At 47.7% G+C, this 26,085-nt stretch overlaps 1 protein-coding gene across 2 annotated transcripts in view; it reads right to left on the reverse strand.

Moving 5' to 3' along the window:
• RNF123 (ring finger protein 123) overlaps positions 1-26,085 on the reverse strand; it is a 1,761,234-nt gene that overhangs the window by 416,225 nt on the left and 1,318,924 nt on the right. For both annotated transcript variants that reach the window (XM_085625036.1, XM_085625035.1), the window contains exon 36: positions 624-766. In XM_085625036.1, the coding sequence (XP_085481162.1) occupies positions 624-766 (143 nt within the window). The remainder of the gene's footprint in view (positions 1-623; positions 767-26,085) is intronic.

Below are 26,085 nucleotides of genomic sequence, written 5' to 3' on the forward strand. Positions count from 1 at the left end.
GAAACTTACATAGGATCCATCATGTGGAACTTAGTAATGCACACATGCTAGCTTTATGGGGTGTCTACTCTAAGGAAGATGTTGCAAACTTGTAGCCGCCTGTTCTATATATTTTTGTGAGAAAAACTGCATGTTTAGCAAACAAAAAGCGAAACAAACCACTATTACTACTATAGGAAATTCCCAAAACGAGGAAATTGTGGGAATAAATATTCATTAGAAACGCAGATACATTAGGCCACTGGTGGCAGAATGATTACATAGTGAGTGGTGAAAGTATATGGTTAAGAATGAGTCAATACATCCACAGTACTTTGCATAAAATAGTACACTGCACATACCTACATTGACATATTTACAATTTAAGGGCAGGAGAGAAGGTGATTTGCCAAGAATTACCGGCTGGTTCACCAAGGGGCAAAACAAAGATTAAAACCAAACTCTCTGGGTGCCAAGGTGAGTAACAAGCCCAAATCTTAACTGAACTAACAATGGCCAGCATCCCATCAAACACTATATGAAGTGATTACTGATACCTTCCATTGCACTCTCATCTTTCATTACCAAAACCCTGTTTATGCCCTTAGGCCCTTCCTGTTAATATGTAAGGTGAATATACTTACAAGCCTGCAAGGAGAAATGTTTCTTGTCTGCGAGAGAAGCTGTGGCTCCAAGTGTTAAAGGCTCAATCTGCCCAAGCAGATATTGGATAGAGCGCAGCTGAAAGCAAGGATCTGACAACAGCACTGCAGTTGCTCGCTCTGCCCTAAAAAAAGATGTTAAAAGTCAGGAGTTAAACGAAAATACTGAAAGTCATAATCTAAAAAACAATCATGTTAATGACACCTTTATCAGGAAAACATTAGATGAGCTTTCTAAAGCTGAAATATTTACACACCAGAACAACTCAGTTTCAATAATACCAAATGAAAGAATTGAAAGTCATCCAGAAGGCCATCATCCAAATAGATTCGAGATTAATATTCAATAAATTGTGATCTTCTGAAGTACCTCTTTTCAGAATGTGTGTTAAAGAAAGGAAAACAGATAAATAAACGGGTACTTTCAGGTCACTCTAGTACTTCTTGGCCTGCGATCCCTCTCCCGTTAAAAGAAATCATGAGGCAGGACCCCAAGCTCCTTGTTAAGATGGTAACATCCACAGCTTCCACAGCCATTACTGCAAAGGAATAACGAAATGCAAATGTGCCTCCTAGACCACATTTCACATAAATCCAAACGTTGGTGCTCTTCATGAACCGAGCAGCTGGGTAGATGTGGACGCGGCAGATGTGAGTGGGGGAGGCTGCTTGCTGGCAATTGGAGAGAGTCTAGTAGTAAGAGTCATCATACACATAACTCTATCTTACCTCTACACCCAGTTCCCTGATGTCAAATCAAGTGAACTGATAAAAACTAATGAAATAAAGTCAACACCATACAGCCAGGCTTCAGATAAATCTGATACTTTCTGGCTCAATAAGACATTACTTTGAAAAAAATAAACCATCCTTTTGACATAGGTCTAAAACATGTTGTTACACTAAAAATGAAACCGCAAAGTAAACAAATTGACTGGGGTTGGTCTAGACACTAGCAACTCTTTTTGTAGTTGGTTGAGGGGGCGATCTTTCAGACAAAGTACATTCATGGCAGAACTACAAAGCCCATCTGACATCCACATGACAGTTTCCTCAGACTAGAACAACTAGGGTTTAGGAGAAAATCTCAAAAGGCCTCTTTAGTAAACATGTATGAAAGCAATTTAGAAGAAACAGTGCCTTGTAAAAACTACAAACCCTTGATGAAAAGGAGGGCAAGTGTCAAAGGAACAATAGCAGATAATTTGCTGACTCGTCTGACTTAAACAATGAACACCAGACATACCGTCTTTAACAAGAGTAAATGTAAGTCACAAGATAAGACTGGTTTGAAAACTGTGTGAATAATCAATCTAACGTCAGTCAAAAGACTAGGAAATCTTGCTGAAACAAGCAGTTAAAGAACTCCACCTCAATGGTGCACGATGATGAACTTTAAGAGAGTAAAAAATTGGATCAGGTTTGTTCTTATGGAGTCTGATCGCTTCCAAATGTTTTCCCCTGGAAATAATTTTCAGATAAGCATCCTGTGAACAACTGAACAAGAAAGGATATATATCCTGCTCTGCAGTTTCATAGCAAGATCTTTGACACGCAAAGAAACTAAGTTCATTCCTGCTTCTGTAATTACTTTTGGATTCCACAGACCAATGTGAGCTTAAAAACATGATCTCCCCTGGCTGTCTATTAGAAACCAGGATAGCCACAGGTTGTCCATAAACATGGCAAATGGGTGCCACAAATATTCACAAAAGTTAATTGTCAGAAGCAAGAACCACAAGTTCAGCAATAAAAGGTACATAGGAACCTTATGTAAAATTGTAATCATTTACTAGCATTTTTTAAAGCTTTTGTTGTCGCATGGCAGACTTTGAATGTACGATCGTCATCCAGATAACACTGAAAGGTTTCTTAAAACCCTTTCAAGGAAAACATCAAAATGTCGTTTTTTCAAATATATTAAACAGATGTTGCTTCAGCCAGTGACAGAAACCATATCTAGTAAAGCCAATCTTGTTGCCAAGGATACATACAAATAGAGACCAGTGTCCTCAGCCTTCATTCTTAGTAAAACAAAATAAGTGAGCAAGTGAAAAAATATGGAATCTGTGGACAATACAAAATAAGCCAGTACAGGATACACACTAAAGGTAAGGCCAGAACAAGCATGCATCTTGTAGACACTGGTCACTGTATAGAAAACAAATCTTGACCTAGACAAAGGTGGTCATATGCTCTGTTACCTAACTAGAACACAATGGGTAACAACTGTCATGAAAAGAATTACTCTCTGTGTAAAAAGATTGTGGCTTTGTCATTTCACAGTGTTGCACATAAAAGTTGTCAACTCTGTGGTACTCAATTATTCACATATGGAAACATGAATTTTTGAATTCGTCCTTTTGGCATTTTGACCTTCCTACATAGAGTGATGGTACTAAGAAGCAACAACTTGACTTGCCATTCTTTTCTGAAAGGGCTTGTCTAAATCATTATTTATGCCAGTGATATAAGTTAAATAGTAAGTAGTTACATGCTAGAAATGTTTGTACACCATTGTGTGCTCATTTTTCTAATTACCCTAGTTTCCAAATTGTACCAAGTAAGGTCTGACTGATACTCTGGGTGGAGGCCTCCATCTTCCTTGGGCACCAGAAAGTAACAGAAACAGCAACCACTACCTACTTCTAATGGTGCCCCCCTCTCAATGGCTACATTGGCCAAAAGAGCCTGAACTTCCTGGCGCTTTAAGGAAAGGTAGGCCTCTGTCAGCTGATCCAAGGATGGTGGCGGTCCAGCTGGGTTGCCACAAATGTAAGGATGTAACCTCTCCAGACAATTTGAAGCACCCACTTGTCTGAAGGTATGGCGTGCCAATGGGGCAGGTAATGCATGATCCTGCCGTTAACAGGGTGCCCGTGTTTATGTGAGGACATACTAAAGGGGCTTGGAGGCAGCACCTGCCGCAGGGTGGCAGACTGAGCAGATCTCTGGCTCTGAGTCCCACAGAATTTGTGGGAGCCACATACAAGCTACGAAACTAGTGGGAAGTCTGTTCGCCGTGGTGGCTGGTTTGGAAAGCATGTGGCTGGTAGCCCTTGTCATAGCTACGGAAGGAGCAAAAAGAAAAGTGAGGATGGGGTGGGGCCATGGGGACCCTACTCTCAAAGCGCTCAAGCACTGAATCGGCCTAGTCACCAAACAGGCAATAGCCGCCGAAGGGCATGTCCATAAAAGACATATTGACATCCCCAAGAACCCAGTGCAGCTCAACAAGGCGAGGTGACGAAGCACCACTGATGATTTAATGGCCGTGCTCAGCAAATCGGTTGTGTCCAGTTTGCATCATATTGTAGTTTTTACTGCGTCCCTGCTATCGGCAAAAATCTGTGTCAGGATGGATCTGGCTTCCTCCAAGACCATGGGCAGCCCTTGAGCACCTGAGTCACACACTGTGTGGCTATATTGGCCCAATTGGCAAGTGGAGTTCACTCACTGCAGTGCAAGGTTGGTGGAAGAGAAAATCATCTTTCCAAAGGTATCCAGCCTCTTTGATTTCCTATCCTGTGGAGTGGTAGGGAACACCCCAGGGTTAACCTTTAATTAGAGGCCTGTACCACCAGGCTCTCAGGGTTGGGGTGGTGGGTGAGGAAAGCTGGGTCCCCAGAAGCAGGTCAGTGGCGGTGTGCGATTGCCCTGTGGACAGGAGTGCCTGTGCAGGGTTTGGGCCACAGCCCAACAAGGACATCAGAGAGGTTTTGTTGAAGGAAAGAGGGGTCTGGGTGGGAACCCCCAGGTTGAAGTATTTCTATTGAGACAGTGGCGTAACGCAAAATGATGGGGCCCCCTGAAGAATGTGATGAGGGTCCCCGGCATCCCCCCAGATCGCAAAGCCGTTCATTAGTCTTGGGCTCAATGGGGGCACCCTGAATGATTGGGCCCCCCAACACTGCAGGGGCCTCCTCAGGAAAACAGAGTGGCTTTTCCAAGCATTTAACTATTACTTATTCTATGCCATTGCACGCATTCTGGGAGGCATGCAATGGCATAGCTTATAGGGTGAGGGGGGGCCCCTCCAATACAAACCCTAGGGGCACCCCTCGCACCACTGAAGCTGCGGGAGCCTCCATTACACCCCTGAGTTGAGACATTTGTTTAGATTTCTACAGAGGGTATTATGAGGTCAAGGGCCTTTGCCTCCACTCCGCACCGCCATAGCAAAGGAGGCCCCTCACCCTGTAACCGCACTACGAGGAGAGACCCGGTCATTGTCTGGTGAGGTGTCCAGACCGCTGGCATCAGCCAGGTCCTCATAGCAGTTGTCTTCCGCCAAAAGTTCTTCAAGGCGGTCAGGGTAACTGTAAGAATCCTCAGATCCACCCCAGTCATACTCCTCATAGGGCCTGTCAGAAAAAGAAGACACTGTCTTTGAACCAGAAGGTTGTGGTCTGGTCGGCACCGGAGTGGATGTTTCTGAGTCGGGAATGACCATGGGGTTGGTACACCCCAGAATAGCATCACTGGACTGAACCCCGGCAAAGGTTGTAGATTCACTACCGGAGTCGGTCCAGATCCAAAAATGAATCCAGATGGCCCGACCCAAGCGGGGCACCTTCTGAACCAGTGGGGCCTATAGAGCGGTCTGGCCGTCCAAAAAGGAGGTGCTTGGTGTAGGAAAGTACCCCTTTAGGCATGGTTACCCTCCACGTTTTGCCTGACTCTGATGCATCTCTGACTAAGTGTGAACTGGGTTCCTGCTAACCAGATTCCCAGTGCCTGTGTTCTTTCCCAAAACTGTACCTTTGTTCCCACAATTGGCATACCTCTGGCTCACATGTAAGTCCCTTGTAAAAGCTACCAATGGTACCAAGGGCCTTGTGACCACAGAGGGTCTCGAAGGGCTGCAGCCAATGTTCCCTCTAATTTCTTTCCTCTGTGTGCGGCAGTGGAGGGTCTCTGTGCGCTGCAACCATGGCTATGTGCGCCAGGAGCCAGACCACGCGTGTGCGCGGCGCCGAATGTCACTCAGAACGTTTACTTTAAAAAGTGAAAAGATGGTGCATTTTCACACATACAGTGCCACAATAAGTGTCTTAAGGGCAATTTCCAAATTGGATAAACACGCCATGACATGAATTGGTTACACAGGCAAGTACACTTCAAGTTTAGGAAATTGTGCATTTTACAACACATTTGTCATTATATATTGAATTGAAATAATGACCTTACTATGCACTAGCATACAACAATCTTTTGTCAATCTTCATTGATTCCCTCACTACTACCCTCCAACAGTGCCTCTCATCTCTCCAAAGCCCCACTGTCACATGTATTTAATTTGTTTTATAGCACCTTTCATACCACTGTAGGGTGTCAGAGCACTTTACATCACACACATACAAAGACAATGAATCATACGTCTGTAAATCAGTGACTAGAAAATGTTACATAAGGCAAAGGGGACTACAAGGTGTAGGATTCACAAGTCATCCATACTGGTAGGCATTTTTTAAGAGTGCTTGGTCTGGAGAGCACAAACTCAGTATTCAGAACATAACACAGGGGTTAGCATTGACTTTAATAATAAGGATTTCTTTCTACCCAAACAAACCTTTTTAGCAGCATCGGTTAATGAAAGACTGGGGAAAAGCATAACTTACTAACTTGTACCATGCAGTATGCTTGCTGCTCTTTCATGTCAGTTCATAGCTCACTGTGCTAAATGCAATTGGAACTTGTGAACTGCATAATAACAAAAGAGTCTCTGTAGCAAAAGCAGGAACTGACTGAGCTACGCACAAAACAAAATACTGTTGTTTTTTTTAATGCGTGGTAGACATTTTTTGCAGCAGGCATATTAACCATCTGGGCTTCCTGAGATGACTCAAAGCTGCCACTGGACAAACCCCCTATCTCTCTGCAGCAGGTACATTAATCACTGGAGTTATCTTGACCCTTTTATTGCTGCCCAAAAACTGCTGTTTATACAAGGAACTTTGCATTGCTGTTAAAACTGCTGCCTGCGGACCCCCCTGGGAATGTGTCACGGACCCCTGGGGGTCCGTGGACCCCAGTTTGGGAACCACTGTCTCATACCATTGTAGGATGTCAGAGCACTTTACATCACACACACACAGACAATGAATCATGTGTGTAAATCAATGTAGAGAAAATGCTACATACAAAGGGGCTGCAAGGTGTAGGAGTCAAATGTCATTCATACTGGTAGGCATTTTTAAAGAGTGCTTGTCTGGAAAAGCACAAATTCAGGATTCGGAACATAACACAGTGGTTAGCATTGACTTTAACAATAAAAATGTATTTCCACCCAAATAAACCCCTTTAGCAGCATCAGGATAATGATTTGTACCATGCAATGTGTAAGCAGATCTTTGATGACAGTTTATAGGTCACTGTGCTAGATTATGATTGTCTCTTATGAGCTGCAGAGTAATAAAAGAATCTATGTGACAAAAGCAGTAACCAACTAACCTATGCACATAAAATACTGTTTTTGTAAAATACATGGTATGCGTTCTTAGCAGCAGGCATATTAACCCATCTGTGCTACATTAGATAATTGAAACCTGCCCTATACCTCCCCATTTGTCCGTCTACCCCTCCGCCCCCACTTACTTTCTGTTACTGTCCCACTGCTTTTTTTTTTAATCATTTAGATAGAGCGAACTCGATCCGAAGGTATTGGAGTGCTTTAAATGAGCACCATCTTTACATTACATATTCAGGCACAGGGAGATTAAGTGATTTGCCCACAATCACAGGATGTGGATGCGACCTCGAGGCTCGAACTCTGGCCCCAAAGTTCAGCCCAAAGTTCATGCCTGAAATAGTCCCCGCACCGCGCTTTACTAACAAAATGAGAAGAGCCGGTTTCAAAATACAGCGTGTACTTTCTGAAAGTACACGCTGTGTTTTTAAACTGGCTTTACTCTTTTGTTAGTAAAGCACAGTGCGGGAACGATTGTGGCCTTTTGTTTAAGTATTGATGGTAATCAGAGCCCCTTCACGGGCTGTGATTACCATCAATACGTGAACAAAAGGCCACAATCAGCCCCGCGCTCTGCAGCCACACGCCCCAAGCCCCCCCCAAGCCGCCACATGCCCACAAGCCCCCAAGCCCCCACAAGCCCACAAGCCCCCTTACCTGCACTCTTGACGACTCCTCTCCGGCACCAGTGCAAAAGTGCCTGCTTTTCGCGCCGCCCCGCTTCTTAAAGCGGCGGCGCCTCTGCCTCTCTCCTGCGGGACGTCCTGGTTGCGTTGTGCGCGCTCCACATCCGGCAGTGCGCACTGACATCAGGGAAGGTGCGCGCGCGCCTTAAAGGGAACGGTGGCTGCAGCATGTATTGCTTAACCCTAAGAGACCCCTCACCAATCACAGGCATACTGCCACTGCAGCCTGTGTGTTTTGGTGCAGATAAAAGTAAAGAGTTGACCTGACACACATCCCTGTGTCCCAGGCCTACCAGCACTGCAAGGGGCATAGCTAAGTCACCCCACGGCAAGCCTTACAGCCCTAAGGCAGGGTGAACTATACCTCATGTGAGGGCATAACTGCATGAGCAGATATGTGCCTATAGTGTCTACGTCCATTCTTATATTCACAAATAGAGGGACAAAGGGCTTTTATACATGAGGTCCAGCACAGTTCCCAAATGCAATATGAAAATTAAATTGTGCTGTTCCTAAATGATCTAAAATTGAGCAATATACAAAGGACAGAAGGCTACAGAGTCAAAGAGATGGGAATCCATTTCTTTGGAATGTAATGCCCTCACACACCCAGTTGGGTGTCATGCTTCTTCATCAGGCTGCTCCTCATCTGGCCGGCGCTGCAGTGCCCCATGGGCTCCCGATGAGGGGCACTTTGGCGGAGATCTTTTTCCAAATAGCCGTTTGGTGCCCGCCCCCACTTGCCAGGCGAAGAGCAGCCCGATGATGAAGCATGACACCTAACTGGGTGTGTGAGGGCATTACATTCCAAAGAAATGGGTTCCCATCTCCTTGACTCTGTAGCCTACTGTCCTTTGTATATTGCTGAATTTTAGATCATTCAGGAACAGCACAACTTTAATTTTCATAAGTCCATTCTTAGACACTATAAGTGCACAGCGAAGCCATACTGAGAACATGGACTGGGAGCTTGTCACTACGAGATCCACAGCTCCATAATTAATTCTCAGATTACTGACGACCTACGAAGAAGAGGCCAAAGAATAACCATGCAACAGCGATGACTGAAGACATCAACTGACTTGGCCCCAGCCCTACCAGCCTGTCTGGAGCCCTCAAAGACCCTGCTAAAGAATAGTGACTCATCCCGGAAACCTGCGACCTCCAGAGCCCTGGGCGGACTGCCTGCCTTCTAAAAAGATTTATAATGTCCCGTGGACAGCGGACCTGTCCAGAAGAAAGACATCTTTAAAGATGCAGTGCTCTGCCTGTGGAACCACAAAACTGACTACCTCTGCACCCGATGCCCGTGGACCGAGTTCCAGTGACCCACTGGTCCAGCAAAGCTTCTTCAGCGATTTAGAGCAAGAGCCCACCGTGGGTTAAACCCTGCCAGACTTCAGGTCAACGCATGCAGCCTCTGCAAGACGACCCCCCCAACCGCGATCTGCTTCAGTAAGCTGATTTCTATGCCGAAGGACACCACTACACCCAGAGCCCCTGGGACTAGGGGAGATCAACCGACGTTGTCCCAACGCCCCAGCACATCCCAATTCATACATGCAGCTGCAGGTTTCTTTCGTCCAGACTCCTGGCCTGAGCCTGCAGCCTTTTTCCAACTTAGAGATACTCCATTTGTTTGCATTGGGCGCCTGACACTGTGTTGGCAATCTGCACCTGGTCGCCCCTGTGCCACTAAGGGTGCAAGTTTGGTGCTGCCTTGTGGCCCCCTGTGCTCACCTTAACCCCCGGAGACTGGGATTCCAAACTGTTCTACTTAACTGCAAGTAGTATCACTTAATTGCCCCCTTTCGTCATTGGATAACATTGGCACCAGATCCAGAGTTAGAAGTCTGCACTCAGGCGCCCCAGTATCTCTGGTGGTGCAGTGAGGTCACTTCCCTGAACATTGCCTGGTACTAATTTATCATCCAAAAGCTCAATACGGTAAATTGTTTACTTACCTGCATATTGCTGATTGTGTTTCCTCCCATTGTATAACATTGTATTTATTGAAAAATGCATTGTGTCCACTTTTTACATTGAAAAACAGTGATATTGCAAAACTTATTTTACTGCAACAAAATATCTTTGGTTCTATAAAATAAATATACTAAAAGTAATATTTTTACAAACCATTGGTCTCGGATTTAGTCACTGAGAGTTTGTAATCATTTCTTGTCTGTGTGTACACAACAAATGCTTAGCACTACCCTCTGAAAAGTCACACTATATCTCTTTTTGGTATAGTATATACAGAGTCAGCTTCCTACACATGGCCTCATAGAACACCTTGGATTGGGCGGAGGTCATTCCGGCTGTAGGAAATCCAGGGATGTATGCAGTGGACCCAGGCTCAGCGACGGATTTATAGGAGCAGGACCTATACTTGTGATGTCGTTCCAACACATAGTCCAATGACTTGGACCGGCGCAACAAAGTCGAAGAGTGCTCAGGCTGCTTGGTCTTCTTCTCATGTGACTTACCCAATGAGGAGTTTCACCTCGACGATAACCAGCGGGATCGACTCAGAACAGGCCCGGAAGCTTCTGCGCGACCAGGAGCGGTGCAGAATCGTCCGGTATCTAGCAGCCAGGAGCTTTGTTGCCTGCTCCGGGATCACCTTGGGGGTTCATTGCACAACAATCGCGGCATGCCCTGGAGTTGTGGTTCAGCTCCAGGCACCACAAGCAAACCATGTGTGGGTCTGTCACAAACATTTACCTGTGACAGGCTCCACAGGGTTTAAAACCCAAGGGTTTCTCAGGGGACATCCCTAAGACACACTAGTAGCAAAAAGGCTCAAATGGTCAACAATACACTGAAAATGTGGTTAAAAAAACGACAGAGGTAGCTGGTTCGGATCCATGATGGCACGGAAAGGAAGGGACTGAGGTCAGAGCACTGGTGAGACGCCTATATAAGCACTGTACATGTCACATCTGGCATGGACAACACCAACAGAGAGCTGTTCGACGCCACCTACAGGCACGCAGAGGTATGGCTCAAGATTTTACGGATTCAGTCTGACTCCTGCAGAATATTCTAAGATAAGGAATTTGCAGCTAGAAGTCTCTAAGATTTGAGAATATATGCATAAATTAAATGTCACTTTTTTATCCCTCACAAATTCTGGCTGCTAATACCTAGCACACCATTGAGATCTTTAGCTTGAAATGGGAGAAATCGAGCAGTATTACTGTATTAGCCCCCTTTTCAGGGTGCAGTATTTGTGATATAATCGTATTTACCAAGTGTAGTATTGCCACCACAAATAATATGCAGCTCATAATAATGCCCTTAGTGTTTTTTTAACTCTCTCCCTCCTAGAAGTCTGCACAGGACAAGTGCATGGAGCCAGAGAGAAAGAGTGTTTGACTGCCGAAAACAATGCATCTACCCTTGAGAGAACTAAGTGTGGACAAAAAAATGGCCAAAAATTATTCAATTGAAGGATCAACAACAACTCTGCATGTAGAAAGGCACAGAGGCTGACATGGGCTACGTTCTTGGCAAATTCATTAGTATATCTTTTGGTTCTTGTGCCTCATGCAAACGAAATAGAAAGTGTCGGAACAATTTGGCAGGCAGTCCACGAAATCACCAATGTTAGAGTGGTGAAATCTTGAGAGCTGCAAAGTACCTCATGACTAAGGAAGTCTCAGAATAGACACCATTTTATCTTACATTAAAAGAACCTCTTGTAGCTCCAGATTCCAAACATCCTCCTCGGAAATGATTATGGCCACTGGCTTCAAATATAATGTTGCTACACTCTTTTCTGACCTTGCAAGCCTGTTGCAAGACGTATCATGCGATGTCCTAGTTTTGAGAATCTCTGCTCAATTCTAAAGAGCTGGAACCCAAATTCTGAAGTCTAAAGTACTACCCGACTAGGCAGAAAACCTCAAACTCCAGGCTAATAAACAGAATGACCTCAGATTAGGTTGAGGGAAAATGACATTAATACTGAATATACAGAACTGCCACAGCTCTCCCCCACTCATAGCAGAACTGATGCATAGAATTGACAGTGCCATCGTTCAGGCTGGATGGTGATGTAAGATAACATTTTTATTTTTGTGTGAACATCATGAATGCTTAAAATGACATTGAGAATCCATTTGAACAAAGAGATTAACTATAGATTGCTCGTGGACCTTGGACACCAAGCCTGAGTACCTACTTGGCAAAAGCAGTTACACTCTTAAAATACTCGTAAAATGAACAGTCTACAATCTAATACTCAAGCTCATAAAAAAAGATCAAAAATCAACCTTTGCCCACAAAAATAAATAGTCTGCACATAACTTTTACTCCATGCCTTGGCTGTTCTACCTCAATATGTCTTCATTCATTGCCCACCCCTCTTCTAGCACACCGATTCTACAGCGAGGCAGAGCGGGTGCTACACAAGGAGCACAAATAAATATTAAGCCTTTAGGAACTGCATTTTCATTGGTAAAAACCCTAATGTAAACTTTTGCTTCAATTCCATAACACAGAAAAAAGACAACGAATAAGAAATGTTTGCATACGTACTAGTCTGCACATTTACAGACGTGTGAAGTGAATCAGATTAGTTGTGCAAAGTATAAACCCTTTTGGAGAGACAATTTTGAGAACTCAAAGGTCATGCCAAGGAATGCCGTTAAAAGCTTCATAATGAAACAACTTCAATTGAATTTGTCTTGGAGACAACTTTACTTCATTGACTACAGTGCCAAAATAAAGCACTTTTCCAAAGGCGCTGGCTATTAAGTTATACATCAGGACACAGTGTAATTAATCATCAACTACAATGGCAGATAAAATTATGTAAAGGAAACAGGATGATTCTTTGCCCAACCCTAGTTAAATATTTACTTACACATCTAACATTAACACACGCACAACAAACGGCAGATATACATTTCAGCAGTTGGTAAATATTCAATAGTGTAAGACAACAATTATAAGAGAAAGGAGATTGATCAGCGAAAGGTGACTGATGCGAGACGCACTGAGGTGTGGATCTACAACACACAGGAAGAAAAAAGACTTCAGAAGATAACAAAAAATGTACTTTTTGTAGATAACTAGCGCATCACCTTACCATCTGAGTAAACAGATACAAAACATAAAAAGCAAATCCATATGTGTTTCAGTTAATAAATCTATTTAAATACAGACTCAATTACATGAAAACGCTCATATTATTTCGGTTTAAAAAATGTATACATTAAAAAATGCAAGAAGAATACTAAATATTTGTGCAAGATGGATCTCTGAGGAATGAGATTAACATTTCACAGCAAAATAACAAAAGAAAAAGTGGAGAATTTAAAACATAGGTGTAATTTTGGCATGCAGCAAGTAATAACTCTGCTCCTCTCCACTCCCCTTCCCCATAGACCACTGGTCTCCAATTGCAAGGAAGCATTTCAAGGCAATAACTCATGTTATGTATCTCCAGAGGCCATAATAATCACTTTCCCCTTATTAGCAGCTCTTCTGAAGTGTGAAGTCCACCTCTGCTCCTGCGCTGACAAGACACTTGTATTGCCAATGGAGAGCAATTATATTTTTTAATCTTTTTTCAGCATACGACTCTGGTACATTTTTCATGTACCAAGCGTAAGGTTCATTTAACCCAAGTTACTGGATTATTAGAATAAAAGAAATCAAACTGTTCAGAACTCGTTACTTGGGGATTAACGAACAAGTTACTTACCTTCGGTAACGATGTATCTGTAAGAAACATTAGTTAATTAGATTCCTCACCTTAGAATATCCCCAGGCGTCAGACTGGATCCGGAAGATTTTTCGTCAGCAATACCCCTTGCGCGTCGCTAGGCGTCGTCTGCGGCTCCGCGTCCGTCGGCGGCGTCGTGCGCCGGAATGATGTCGTCGGAGTACTTAGACGCCGCCCTCGCGCGCTGACGTCAGTTCTTGTACATAGCTTTCCGCGCCAGGAACGCAGAACCATGCAAAGACCGACACTGGTGCCAAAAATAAAATCTAGGGGCCTGAAAAGGATAACCTTAACCCTAGATGTCAGTTCGCAGAACGGGGAGGATGGGTGGGTCGGTGAGGAATCTAACTAACTAATGTTTCTTACAGATACATCGTTACCGAAGGTAAGTAACTTGTTCATCTGAAAGAAACATGTTAGTTAGATTCCTCACCTTAGAATAGATACCCAAGCAATACCATCCCCGGTGGTGGGTCTGCGAACCAAGATCACACCAGAAAGTCCTGGAGGACAGAACGGCCAAAGAAGCCATCCCTCCGGACTTGGCTGTCAAGGCAATAATGCCTGGCAAACGTGTGTAGCGAAGCCCACGTCGCCGCCTGACAGATGTCCTGCAAAGGGACACCCCGTCCCAAAGCAGTAGTAGCCGCTGTGGCCCGAGTAGAATGGGCGCGCAGCCCAACAGGAGGGTCCTTTTTTGCCAAGGAATAACAAATTTTGATGCACAAAACGACCCACCGAGAGATGGTCCGTTTGTGCACAGCTTTCCCCTTCTTAGCACCCACGTATCCAACGAAAAGTTGGTCCTCCACCCGGAACTGCTTTGTGCGGTCCAGATAAAAGGAGAGCGCACGTTTTGGGTCCAGACGGTGTAGCTTCTCTTCCTCTATGGAAGGATGCGGAGGCGGAAAGAAGGTGGGCAAGGTGACAGACTGCCCAAGATGAAAGGGGGTCACCACTTTCGGGAGAAAGGAGGGATGAGGCCGAAGGACAACCTTGTCCGGATGAACAGAGAGAAAAGGAGGCTTTGATGATAAAGCCTGGAGCTCACTCACCCGTCTAGCCGAGGTGATGGCTACCAGAAAAGCAGTCTTAAGCGTCAGCAGACGAAGAGGACAATTATGAAGAGGCTCAAAGGGAGTGCACATTAGAAATGTGAGAACAAGATTCAAGTCCCACTGAGGCATTACAAAAGGGACAGGAGGGAACGTGTGAGTAATGCCTTTTAGAAAGCGTGTAACTACAGGGGACTTGAAAAGAGAAGGCTGATCAGGAAGCCGCAAGAAGGCAGAGATGGCAGCAAGATAACCTTTCAAGGTGCCCAGGGCAGAGCCCTGCCGGGCCAAAGAAAGAAGAAAGAGGAGAACCTCAGAAAGAGGGGCGGAAAGGGGATCCACAGCCTTTGCTGTGCACCATGCCACTAATTTGTTCCACCGGCAGGCGTATACCGTCTTTGTGGAGGGACGCCTGGCTGCCAGAATGATATCACAGACTTCAGGAGGCAAGTCAAATGGCATCAACTGCCGCCGCTCAATCTCCACGCATGGAGGTGGAGGCTGGACAGATTTGGGTGGAGGACCGTCCCCTGCTGCTGCGACAGAAGATCCTCCCGAAGTGGCAGACGTATCGGAGGATCGGTCAACATACTGAGTAGCTCGGGATACCAGTACCTTCGTGCCCAATCCGGAGCCACCAAGATGACTTGGGCCCGGTAGCGCTTGATCTTCTTCAGCACTCTGGGCAGAAGTGGTATAGGCGGAAAGGCGTACAACAGACCGCAACTCCACTCGTGACGAAAAGCGTCGCCGAGCAAGTGCCGCCTTGGAAATTCCAACGCGCAGAACTGCTGACATTGCGCGTTCTCTTCGGTGGCGAATAGATCTAACCAAGGCTCTCCCCACTGCTGAAAGAGACCTTGCGCCACGTCGGAGTTCAGACGCCATTCGTGATCCATCATGCACCGGCGGCTGAGTTCGTCTGCTCTGGCGGTCAGAGAGCCCGCCAGATGTTGAACCACTAGGGGTGACGCCCTGGTGTTCCAGCCACGTCCAGAGGCGCAGAGCCTCCTGACAAAGGGTCCACGACCCCACCCCGCCCTTTTTGTTGCAATACCACATGGCCGTGGTGTTGTCAGTGAACACCTGCACGACACTTCCCCGGACAGAGGGAAGGAAGGCTTTCAGTGCAAGTCGGATCGCTCTCAGCTCCAACAAGTTGATGTGGAGGCGAGACTCCGCCGGAGACCAGAGGCCTCTGATCTCCGCCTCTCCCATATGGCCACCCCATCCCAGGAGGGACGCATCCGTCACTACGACATGCTCCGGTAGGGGTAGGGAGAGGCTCTTGCCCGTGACCCAATCGCGGTCCGTGAGCCACCACTGCAACTGCTGTGCAGTGCCCTCCGAGATCAAGACATGGTCGGACAGGTTGCCGTGATGCTGGGCCCACTGAAACTTCAGGTCCCACTGCAGAGCCTGCATGCGCCGCCTGGCGTGATGCACTAGTAGGATGCAGGAGGCCATCAGCCCCAGAAGCTGCAACACTAGCCTGACCGAAACCCAGGATAGAGGCCGAAAGATGGAAATCAGGGCCTGAATATCCCGGACCCGCTGTTCCGGCGGATAGACCCGGAACTGCGCCGAATCGAGAACCGCTCCGATGAAGAGGAGCTTCTGAGAGGGGCTCAGGTGTGACTTCGGCACGTTGATGGAAAACCCCAGCAAATGCAGGAGATCCGCCGTAGTCTGGAGGTGGGAGACGACTGCCTGGGGCGAGCCCGCCTTCAACAACCAGTCGTCGAGATAGGGGAAGACTGGAACCCCTGATCTGCGCAGATGAGCTGCGACCACCGCCATCACTTTAGTGAACACCCGAGGGGCACTGGTAAGGCCGAAGGGGAGCACGGTAAACTGAAAGTGCTCTTGACCCACCGTGAACCGCAGGTAACGCCGGTGGGCCGGCAGGACGGGGATGTGGAAATATGCGTCCTGCAAGTCCAACGCTACCATCCAGTCTCCAGGGTCTAGGGCAGCTAGAACCTGAGCCAAAGTTAACATCTTGAACTTCTCCTTCCGGAGGAAGGCATTGACGTTCCGGAGGTCCAAGAGAGGGCGTAGGCCCCCTTTGCCCTTCTTGGGAACCAGAAAGTAGTGGGAATAACAACCACGACCTACTTCTGGGCTCGGAACGCGCTCGACGGCCCCCTTGGCCAAGAGGGCCGAAACTTCCTCGTGGAGAAGATTCAAATGATCCCCCGAGATACGGTGGTGCTACGGTGGCATGGCTGGAGGGGTCGTCTCGAAGGGGAGGGAGTAGCCCCTTCGGACGATTTGCAGCACCCACCTGTCCGATGTGATGGACCGCCAGTGGAGCAGGTGATGGCGAACTCTGCCGCCCACTGGCGTGGAATGGGCCTGAAAGCTCGGACTAGGAAGGCTTTGAGGCGGATGCTGCCGGGGTGGATGTGGGCTGACCACGTCGTCCTCCAGAACCGCCTCGGCGGAAACCACGTCCGGGACCGCGCGCAGGTTGGTTCTACGGCTGGTGGCTAGGCGTACGTGAGGAGGCACCCCTTCCTTGGCCACGTAAGGGGCAAAAGGCGGAAGTTTGCGACCGCGGGGCCGAGAGGCCCAAGGACTTGGCCGTAGCCCGGGAGTCCTTAAAACGATTCAGCGCACTGTCCGCTTTCTCACCAAAAAGGCGAGTGCCATCAAAGGGCATGTCCATGAGAGTGCTCTGGACATCACCCGAAAAGGACGTGGACCGCAGCCAGGCGTGACGTCTAAGCGCCACCGTGGTAGAAATCGCCCTACCCAGCGAGTCCGTAGTGTCAAGCCCACATCGGATAGCATGTCGTGCTGCATCCCTCCCATCGGCCAGAGCCTGGGTAAGTCGTGTCTGGACCTCCTCCGGACACAGGGGCAGCACGTCCTCCACCGTATCCCACAGAGAGTGGGAATAACGGTCCAAAAGACAGGCGGTGTTCAAGGACCGCAGGCCCAAACTAAGGGAGGAGAACAGCTTTTTGCCAAACTGTTCCAGCCTCTTGGAATCCCGGTCCGGCGGAGCGGTCGGGAAGGAGGATTGGGAGGTAGAAGCCTGGATAACCAGGCTCTCGGGGGTAGGGTGTTGGGACAGAAAACTGGGGTCGCCCGGAGCAGGGCGGTGGCGCCTGGCGACGTTCCTGTCCACAGGAGGAACTGTGGAGGGCTTGGACCTGGTGCCCTGCAGAACGTCAATGAGGGCCTCATTGAATTGCAGCAGAGGCTCAGAGGAGCTTGCTGCAGACTGAAGCACCTCAGTGAGGACGTTAGTCCTCACAGCCACGGCAGGCAACTCGAGCCCAAGGGCTGCGGCCGCCTTGCGCAGCACCACAGAGAAAGCAGCACCCTCCTCCGAAGCCACAGTCGGAGGAGAGATGAATCCAGTGTCTGGATAGGTATCCAGACCACTGGCCTCCCCCAGTTCATCTGCCCAGTCCTGTGACAGCTGAGCCTGAACGGCCAAAGGGTCCTCGGACCCCTCCCATTCGCCCCCGTCATCCGATTCCTGGTAAACAGGAGGAAGGATCGGAGCCGGGCGATAGACATAATGTGTCTCCAGCGGCGCCGAACGCGGCGTCCATCGACGCTGTAACGGCGCCGGGTCCGGAGCAGGGCTGAACTGGGGCACGACGCCGAGCGGAGCCGGCTTCGGAGGTGGAACCGATGTCGACGCCGGCGGAGGAGGCGTGACGAGGTCGACCGGCGTCGGCGGGGACTCGGGAACGGGTCCCTCGGGCACTTGCGGCGTCGAGGCCGGAGCCGGCGACGGAGCCGGAGCCGCCGGCATGCAAGGTTGCCCAGTCGGGTCCGCGGGGCCCGAAGGCGCGCCAGCGGGCGTCGACGGCGGAGCCAGGTTCCTCATGGCCGAGAGGAAGGCACTGACTTCCGCCGGCGTCGCGTCAGTCCCAGGGACCGGCGGGTATGGGGACTTGCGCGGCGCCTGCGGCTCCGCTGGAGCCGCGGGGGTGGAACCACCCTGACCCTCGGCCGAGTCGCGCGACCGGCGAGGGGAGTCCGAAGAGCGGTGTCGCCTCTTGGACTTCTTGGAGTGCTTCGACTTACCCGAAGACTTGGAGCCAGACGATCGATGATGAGGTCGGCTGCGGCTCCGCGACCGATCCTTGGACCTCCTCCTGGAACGGGATAGAGAGGGGCGCGGAGCCGAGTGGCGAAGCTCGAGAAGCTTACGGGACCGCTCCCGTCTAGCCTTCGAGGTCAGGGCCTTGCAGTCCGAACACGACTCCGCGACGTGGTCGAGGCCCAAACAGTAAAGGCACCGGCGGTGATGATCCGTAACCGACATCAAGTGGTTGCAGTCAGCACAGGCTTTAAAACCAGGCATCCTACCGGCACCGGAGTCGAGACAAGATCAAAAAGGATCAAAAAACTTAGTCAAAAAAGACTAAAAGGGGTAGCTCTCCCGGATCTGCGCGGAAAAAAGAAGAACTGACGTCAGCGTGCGAGGGCGGCGTCTAAGTACTCCGACGACGTCCTTCCGGCGCACGACGCCGACGACGGACGCGTAGCCGCAGACTAGCAACGCGCAAGGGGTATTGCTGATGAAAAATCTTCCGGATCCAGTCTGACGCCTGGGGATATTCTAAGGTGAGGAATCTAACTAACGTGTTTCTTTCAGATTAAATGTTTATTACACTTTTCTTGACTGTTAATTTAAGAGATTACGTTTGGTGGAGTTAGAATCACGCTGTGTTTTAGGATTGGTGCAATTCTAGTGTATCACATGGGCAAAGGTATACTCCTCGGCAAGACTTCCTTTTCAGGTAATTTTGGAAGGGAAATCCACCTTCTTCCATACAGAATAAAAGCATCGTTGGTCAAACTGAAGTCTGTGCTAGAGCAATCAAACTGCTGTCTGGGCAGGGGCAATGTGCACACATACTCATCTTGATGGGTACAGGATCTTAACGGTTTTAAGAACTGATTCTAATTTTAGGGATATTTCTAAAGTAGAAACAGACACTAGGCAGGGCTTGTGCAAGAACTTCGACACCATAGGCGTCATTCATCAACCCACCCAGCTCCTCTCCCTTGGAACAACACTAGCTCATTGAAGTGGAAATCTGAAGAGCTTGCTCAGGTGCACCTGACAGCCGCTTAGGCTGGCCTTGCGCCAGAGCCATCCATGGTGCAGAGGCTTTTCTTTAAATATCTTCCATACTAGAATTGTTTCCAAAGTCAATCAAACTTATTCGGGGGAGGCATGATTTTGCACAGTTCCAAAAACACAAGAAAAATACATGATTATGCGAAGATCGCTTTAGATTGCAAGGGAACATGCGGATCTAGAGCCAGAATTTACTCCCAGTTGTATTTAAGGGGTTGGGATAGGGCATACATTTAGAAAATGTTTATAAATGAAATATGGCATCCTACTACGAGATATGTTTTTACGAGATAGAGCTTGCATGATAAAAAAAATGGAAACAGGACGGCACTGATATGGACTTAGAAGAGCTTGTTGTAATGGCGTCTGTATTTGGGATACACAGCTTCTGCTGTTCTTTTCCGAGTCTAAATGACCACTTATTAAAGAGAAGAAGAATCTCTGGATAAAAGAACAAGCCATAGCAGAAGTGGGGTTTTGGCATTTAAATAACTGCATTTGATATGGAAAACACATTTTACGTGTCTGGAATTTACTTGAATAGGCTTGTGACTCGCTAAGGATTTCAACCGCAAAAGCACTTATTTTTTAATTTAGGACCAAGTCATCCAAAAAAGCGCTCTGCTCACTCACGCCCTTTATCATCGGAAAGCCTGTTTAAGCTGGGACTCTTGGGAGAAAGTGGTAGGGCAGCATGCCAGAAGAAAATTTCCAACAAGCAGTCCCTTGTATGGGTTACCTGTGACAAATCATAATTATGTAGTTCAACCCAATTTGTATTTTGTGACAACTGTCTGCAGAGCAGAGATTATCATTAGTATTTAAAAGGTTTACAAACAGGACACATCACCCTCCTGACCACAAGTAACAATGCACAAGCTCTCACCCATCACAATCACTTCCTCGAAAGAGGAATTCTTGTTAGGAGTGATAGTGTGAAATGGCACTCATTTTGCTGTATGCAAGTCCTAATTGAGTGGCCATAAAATTCCGCCTTTTTACAGTCAATATTCAAATTAAGTGGACAAGAAAAACCCTTAAAACGTCATTACTAAAGGCCATAAGTAATGTTTTAATGATTTTTACATGTGGAATCAAACAAAAAAACAAGGCCCCAAGTACCACTGGTACCTTTTACAAGGGTCTTATATGGGTGCCAGAGGTGTGCTAGTTGTGGAAACAAAGATACAGCTTTGGGAAAGAACACAGGCACGGGGAACCTGGTTAGAAGGAACCCAGTGCACATTTAGTCAAAGATGCATCAGAGTCAGGCTAAAAGTGGGGGATAACCATGCCAAAACGAGAACTTTCCTACAGATTCACCCTTTGAATCTCCAAGCATGTAATTTGAGACTGCAAGGGTTGGGATGCAATACATGACCTCCCTGCTGAGAAAGGAGGTCAACTCTGCGTGGCTTAATAAGAAGTATCAACTGTATTGAGTACCAGATTCTCCTTGTACAATTCAGTCTTCTGGAGTTCTTGAGATCATGGGCATTGGCGGAATCATGAAGTGGAGATCAAAATCCCTTGTGGAGATCAAAATCCCTTGTGGGCCGGAGTGCATTCCCCAGAAGAGCACAGAAAAAAGGCTGTTTGCTGTAATGTTGCCATTACAGGCTTGGACAGCAGATGAGGCCTCCAGCTGTTTCGGGGTGATTCAGCAAGCTGGGACTGAGAAAAAGGAAGGGGGAGAGGGGGTTTAAAAACAAGTTTTCCCCATTCATTTATCCACAGAAAAATTGAACAATGATATACCGAAAATTGCTGAATGGAATTACACCAAATTTGGCAGAAAGCTAGATTTTGGTATAGATAGCGAACATTTTGTCATCTAGCGTAAATCTGTTGAGTAGTTTTTGAGAAATTAGGCCACATATCATTTGTACACTTCATGCTATGGAGGACCTGCGGAGAGGACATATTTCAAAATGAGATCTAATTGGCAGCCCTCACATCAACAACGATGTGGCGACAGCCATCTTAGGACCCGGGACTCATTCTCGAGTCGTGGAAAAAAGGAGAAAAAAAAAGATACAAGGGGGCAGGGTAGGGATACATTGCTCCGCTAGGCCTGGTTAGAGGGGCTTCCCAGAGGGGCCCCCATGCCCCCAAAAACCTTTTTCAATTGGATCAGCAAATCCCCAATATTTTTTTTAAAGCATAGCCTCTTGCACATTACAAAAAATAACCTTGAGAGTGGGCCAGGTGTATCTGATTATTTACTCCTCCCCGATCCTCAAGTAGGGAGCGGGACCCTATCACCCGGGGCTGACATTCAATCAAAGGGGAGGGAAGCGCGCGGTCTCCGTCTAAGAGCCTCTAGGAGGCCCCAGGGACCCCAAACTCTAAGGCCAATTCTATATTAAAGGAGAGGGGTGCACAGCCCCCTTTCCGAGCCTGCAAAGGCCCCAGAGACCACTTTCCCCCGGGGCCAAAATTATTCTTGCACACTTGCCATGCACTGCTTATGACGTCATATATTACATAACTCATGACGTTCTGTGACAGCATTGATAAATTTACTGCAACATCCGAAATTACAATATTAATGCTAAAACTGTGCATGGCAGGGGCAAGAGTTACAGTTACTCACTTACCTTAGGGCACGAGTTACAGTTACTTGAGATAACTATACCTGGTGAATTTCAGTGGTTTTATTCGTCTAAAACTGTATGTTTTAACTGACATTTTCACCGATCTAGAACTTTCCCTTAACTTCTGTTTTTTAAGAGAATTTCTAAGGTTTTATTAATTACCATACCCAACTATTTTTTAAAAAGGGGTTAGCTATGATAAACGCTTTCACATCTACTAAACTATGTGGGGTAGTTCCAAAGCAATATCACGTATCCAGGACATGACACGAGAGAGTCCTGTTCTGTGGTGCTCACAAGGTGGCGGCACCCAGCCACTTGGGGTGCCTACTGTCATTCTATACAACAGCCCGAAATACTTGACCACAAAGCACCGAAGCACACACTCGGCTGTTTCTTGCAGTTTCCTTGAAAGTCAATATGAGGGCAAATAGATTTCAGATTCTTCTGTTTATTTGCATCCCAGTCCAGCATATGGTATATACAATTTTTGCCATAAAGACAGCTGACACGTGTTTAGTCCATAGGACTTTTCAAGGCTGCAAAACCATAAGATATCATTTCAAATGGGAGTATGATTTGATGATCTTGCCTAATACACTTTCAACCATATATACAAACTTGGAAACACCTAGTGCAAACTAGTGAAAAACCAAACTATTCGTGCAATGGCTATTCAACACACCTCTAGACCTTCGGTAATGCTTTTTCTGGCGGATACAGTACCGGTCTGTTGACTCCTCACCCTTTGAATTACCCCTTGCGCAACGTTTTTTCATAGCTCTCCCATGTCAATGAGAACGTCACAGTGGCACGGATGCCCTGGGTCGCTGAGGAATCCACAGGCAGATACTGTATCCACCAGAAAAAGTGTTACCGTAGGTAAGTAACTTGTTATTCTGATGGCTACATCTGTCTGTGGATTCCTCACATTTTGAATTGAATCCCAAAGCAGTCCCGCTCTCGGAAGAGGGTGTCTACCAACCTATACCAAAAAATCCAGTGGCACAGAACGTGCAAAATGGCTGTCCCGCTTCACCTCCGAAACCAAGCAGTAATGCTTCGCAGAAGTGTGGAGAGAGGCCCAAGTTGTCACCTCCAGATGTCTACAATTGGGACACCTCTAGCTATAGCCGAAGAAGAGGACTTTGCTTTAGTGGAATGTGCTCTAATCCAGAAGTTACTACTTGTGTAACGATATATCTGTAAGAGACATTAGTTAGTGATAGATTCCTTACCTTGGAATATCCCGAGGCGTCAGACTGGATCCGGAAAGTTTTGCTTAGCAGTACCCCTGCGCGTCAGTAGGTGGCGTCGTGCGGCTCCACGTCCGTCACTGGCGTCGTAAGCGCCGAGATGACACCACGGAGAGTACTTGTAACCACCCCCCTCCCAGGTCCCACCCATAAGGCGTGACCTAGCAGGTAACCCAGCCCCCCAGATTAGTATAAGAGTGGTAGCTGGGCCCCAGGAGATTAGATTATCCTGAACCTGCAACTTGAACAGAAACTCTGGACCTTCGACGAAAGAAGAAGACTGAAGAATCTTCCTTGTGGCCAAGGAGTGGCTACCCTGTGCAAACAGGCACCATCAAGAGACTACCCTTTGCTTTGCTGAAGTTCTACGAGGGACCGACTGCAGAGCCCGACCAGAGCCTTGACTTCCAGACTTCTCCGACCCTGATCCACATCCACAGCCGAGCTGAGATCCGTGGAGGCGACGAGAGACGTGGGACCGGCTACCTGGGAAAAGTGGCTAGTATCTTTCAGCGCAGCTTCTGAGGCACCCTCGAAGTTGTGCACCGGGGATTGAGAAGCCCCAACCCCAAGCACCATCTGCACCGAAGATCAGCCCCCCACACTCCACGAATCCTGCGTGGGGCCCTTCTGCATTTTCCTGCTTGCCCGTTGGCTAGTGGCCTCTGTGACGACGCATCCCGAAATCTTCACTGCTGGTTTGGCTCCTCCAGACTGGCTCCCGCTTCCCTGCAAAGGAGAAGCACCCCAGACCTTCCTGGTCTGCACCAGAAGCAAGTCCACCGTTCTTCGTGAGTTCCGCTTGCCAAGGCTTGGTGAGTCCTAGTTCAACTTTGACACCGCCGACAGCAAGAGCCTTCGTGGGACAGCTCGCCTCCTGGTCCTGGTCGTCCTCGACGTCTCCTGGTCCCCGTGGCTGCAGCGACAAGCTTCACCTTCACCTGCAATCTTCACGACATCGCCTGGTTCCTTCCTGGTTCCACGTGGTCACTGGCTAGTGACCTTGACTCTGTCCCTTCTGCTTGCAGGTCTCATCTCTTCTTGATCCCAGCCTTGGGATCCACCGGACACTCTTCTCTGACTGCCTGTCAGCAACTTTCCTTCAGGCATCCATAGAAGTCCACGACGAAACCCGACGCAAGTTCACACCTATGCACCCGCAGCCCGTGGGCTAGGTAACTTGGGTACTTCGGTGCTCACAAGGGTAATGACTATCCTAGGGTCTTGTTTCCGAGTCTCGACTCTCTAGCTGCTTCAGAAGTGTCCTTAAACTGTTAATTTCTAACTGCTAGTAATTCTATCGACTTTTACGCATTACGCGTGAGTGTTTCCACTCTGCACCTGAATCCCGTGGGCCTCCCACTTCCTAACTGTTGCTAGTGTAGTGTAGCCCCAGCGATTCCCTAGGCCTAGGCCTATCCTATTTCCGTGACAGTGGTCCTTATACCACTTCTTTAGTATATGGTTTGCGTGGCCCCTAGGGCCTAACTGTATTACTTACCTGTGTGACTTAATGTATGCTTAAATAAGACTGTGTTGTACTTACCTCTAATCTCATAAAGAGTGCTGAGGGTTTGTCTAGAATAAATACACTTTATTTTATATATATATCTGTTGTGGTGTCCTTTCATTTGGTATTCAAGGGATTATATATGGTATCACAGCTGGCTTCACATGCCATTCAGAGTTTAGCCTAAGACTGCTCTTGTCCATGCTACCACTAGGATAGCTGGTCTATAAGGTTGACTTTACAACCAATCACCATAAGGGTTGCTTGGACTGATATAAGGTGTACACTAGAACTAGTGACATCATACATCAGGCCAACTTCTCACACCACCCATAGGAGGGACCTAGCAGGTAACCCAGCACCCCAGATTAGTATAAGAGTGGGAGCTGAGTCCCTAGGACTTTGGATTATCCTGATAACTGAAACTTGAACAGAAACTCTGGACCTTCGACATTCGACTACAGAAGAAGACTGAAGAATCTCCCTTGTGGCCAAGGAGTGACCACCCTGTGCAAACAGGCACCATCAAGCGACCTGCCGTTTGCTTTGCCCAACGTTCTACGAGGAACCGACTGCAGAGCCCGACCAGCGCCTTGACTTCCAGACTTCTCCGACCCTGATTCACATCCACAGCAAAGCTGAGATCCGTGGAGGCGACGAGAGACGTGGGACCGGCTACCTGGGAAAATTGGCTACTTGCTTCCAGCGCAGCTTCTGAGGCATCTTCGAAGTTGTGCTCTGGGGATTGAGAAGCCCCAACCCCGAGCACCATCTGCACCGAAGATCAGCCCTCCACACTCCACGAGTTCTGCGTGGGGCCCTTCTGCATTTTCCTGCTCGAAGCATTGGCTAGTGACCTCTGCGACGACGAACCTTTGACTTTCCACTGCTGGTTTGGCTCCTCTAGACTGGCCCTTGCTTCCCTGTGCAAGAGAAGCACCTCAGGCCTTCCTGGTCTGCAACAGAAGCAAATCCTTCATTCTGCGAGGGTTGCGCTTGCCAAGGCTTGTTGTGTCCAAACTCG

The sequence above is a fragment of the Triturus cristatus genome, chromosome 9, assembly GCF_964204655.1.
Source record: "Triturus cristatus chromosome 9, aTriCri1.1, whole genome shotgun sequence".
In the NCBI taxonomy this organism is placed as follows: domain Eukaryota; kingdom Metazoa; phylum Chordata; class Amphibia; order Caudata; family Salamandridae; genus Triturus; species Triturus cristatus.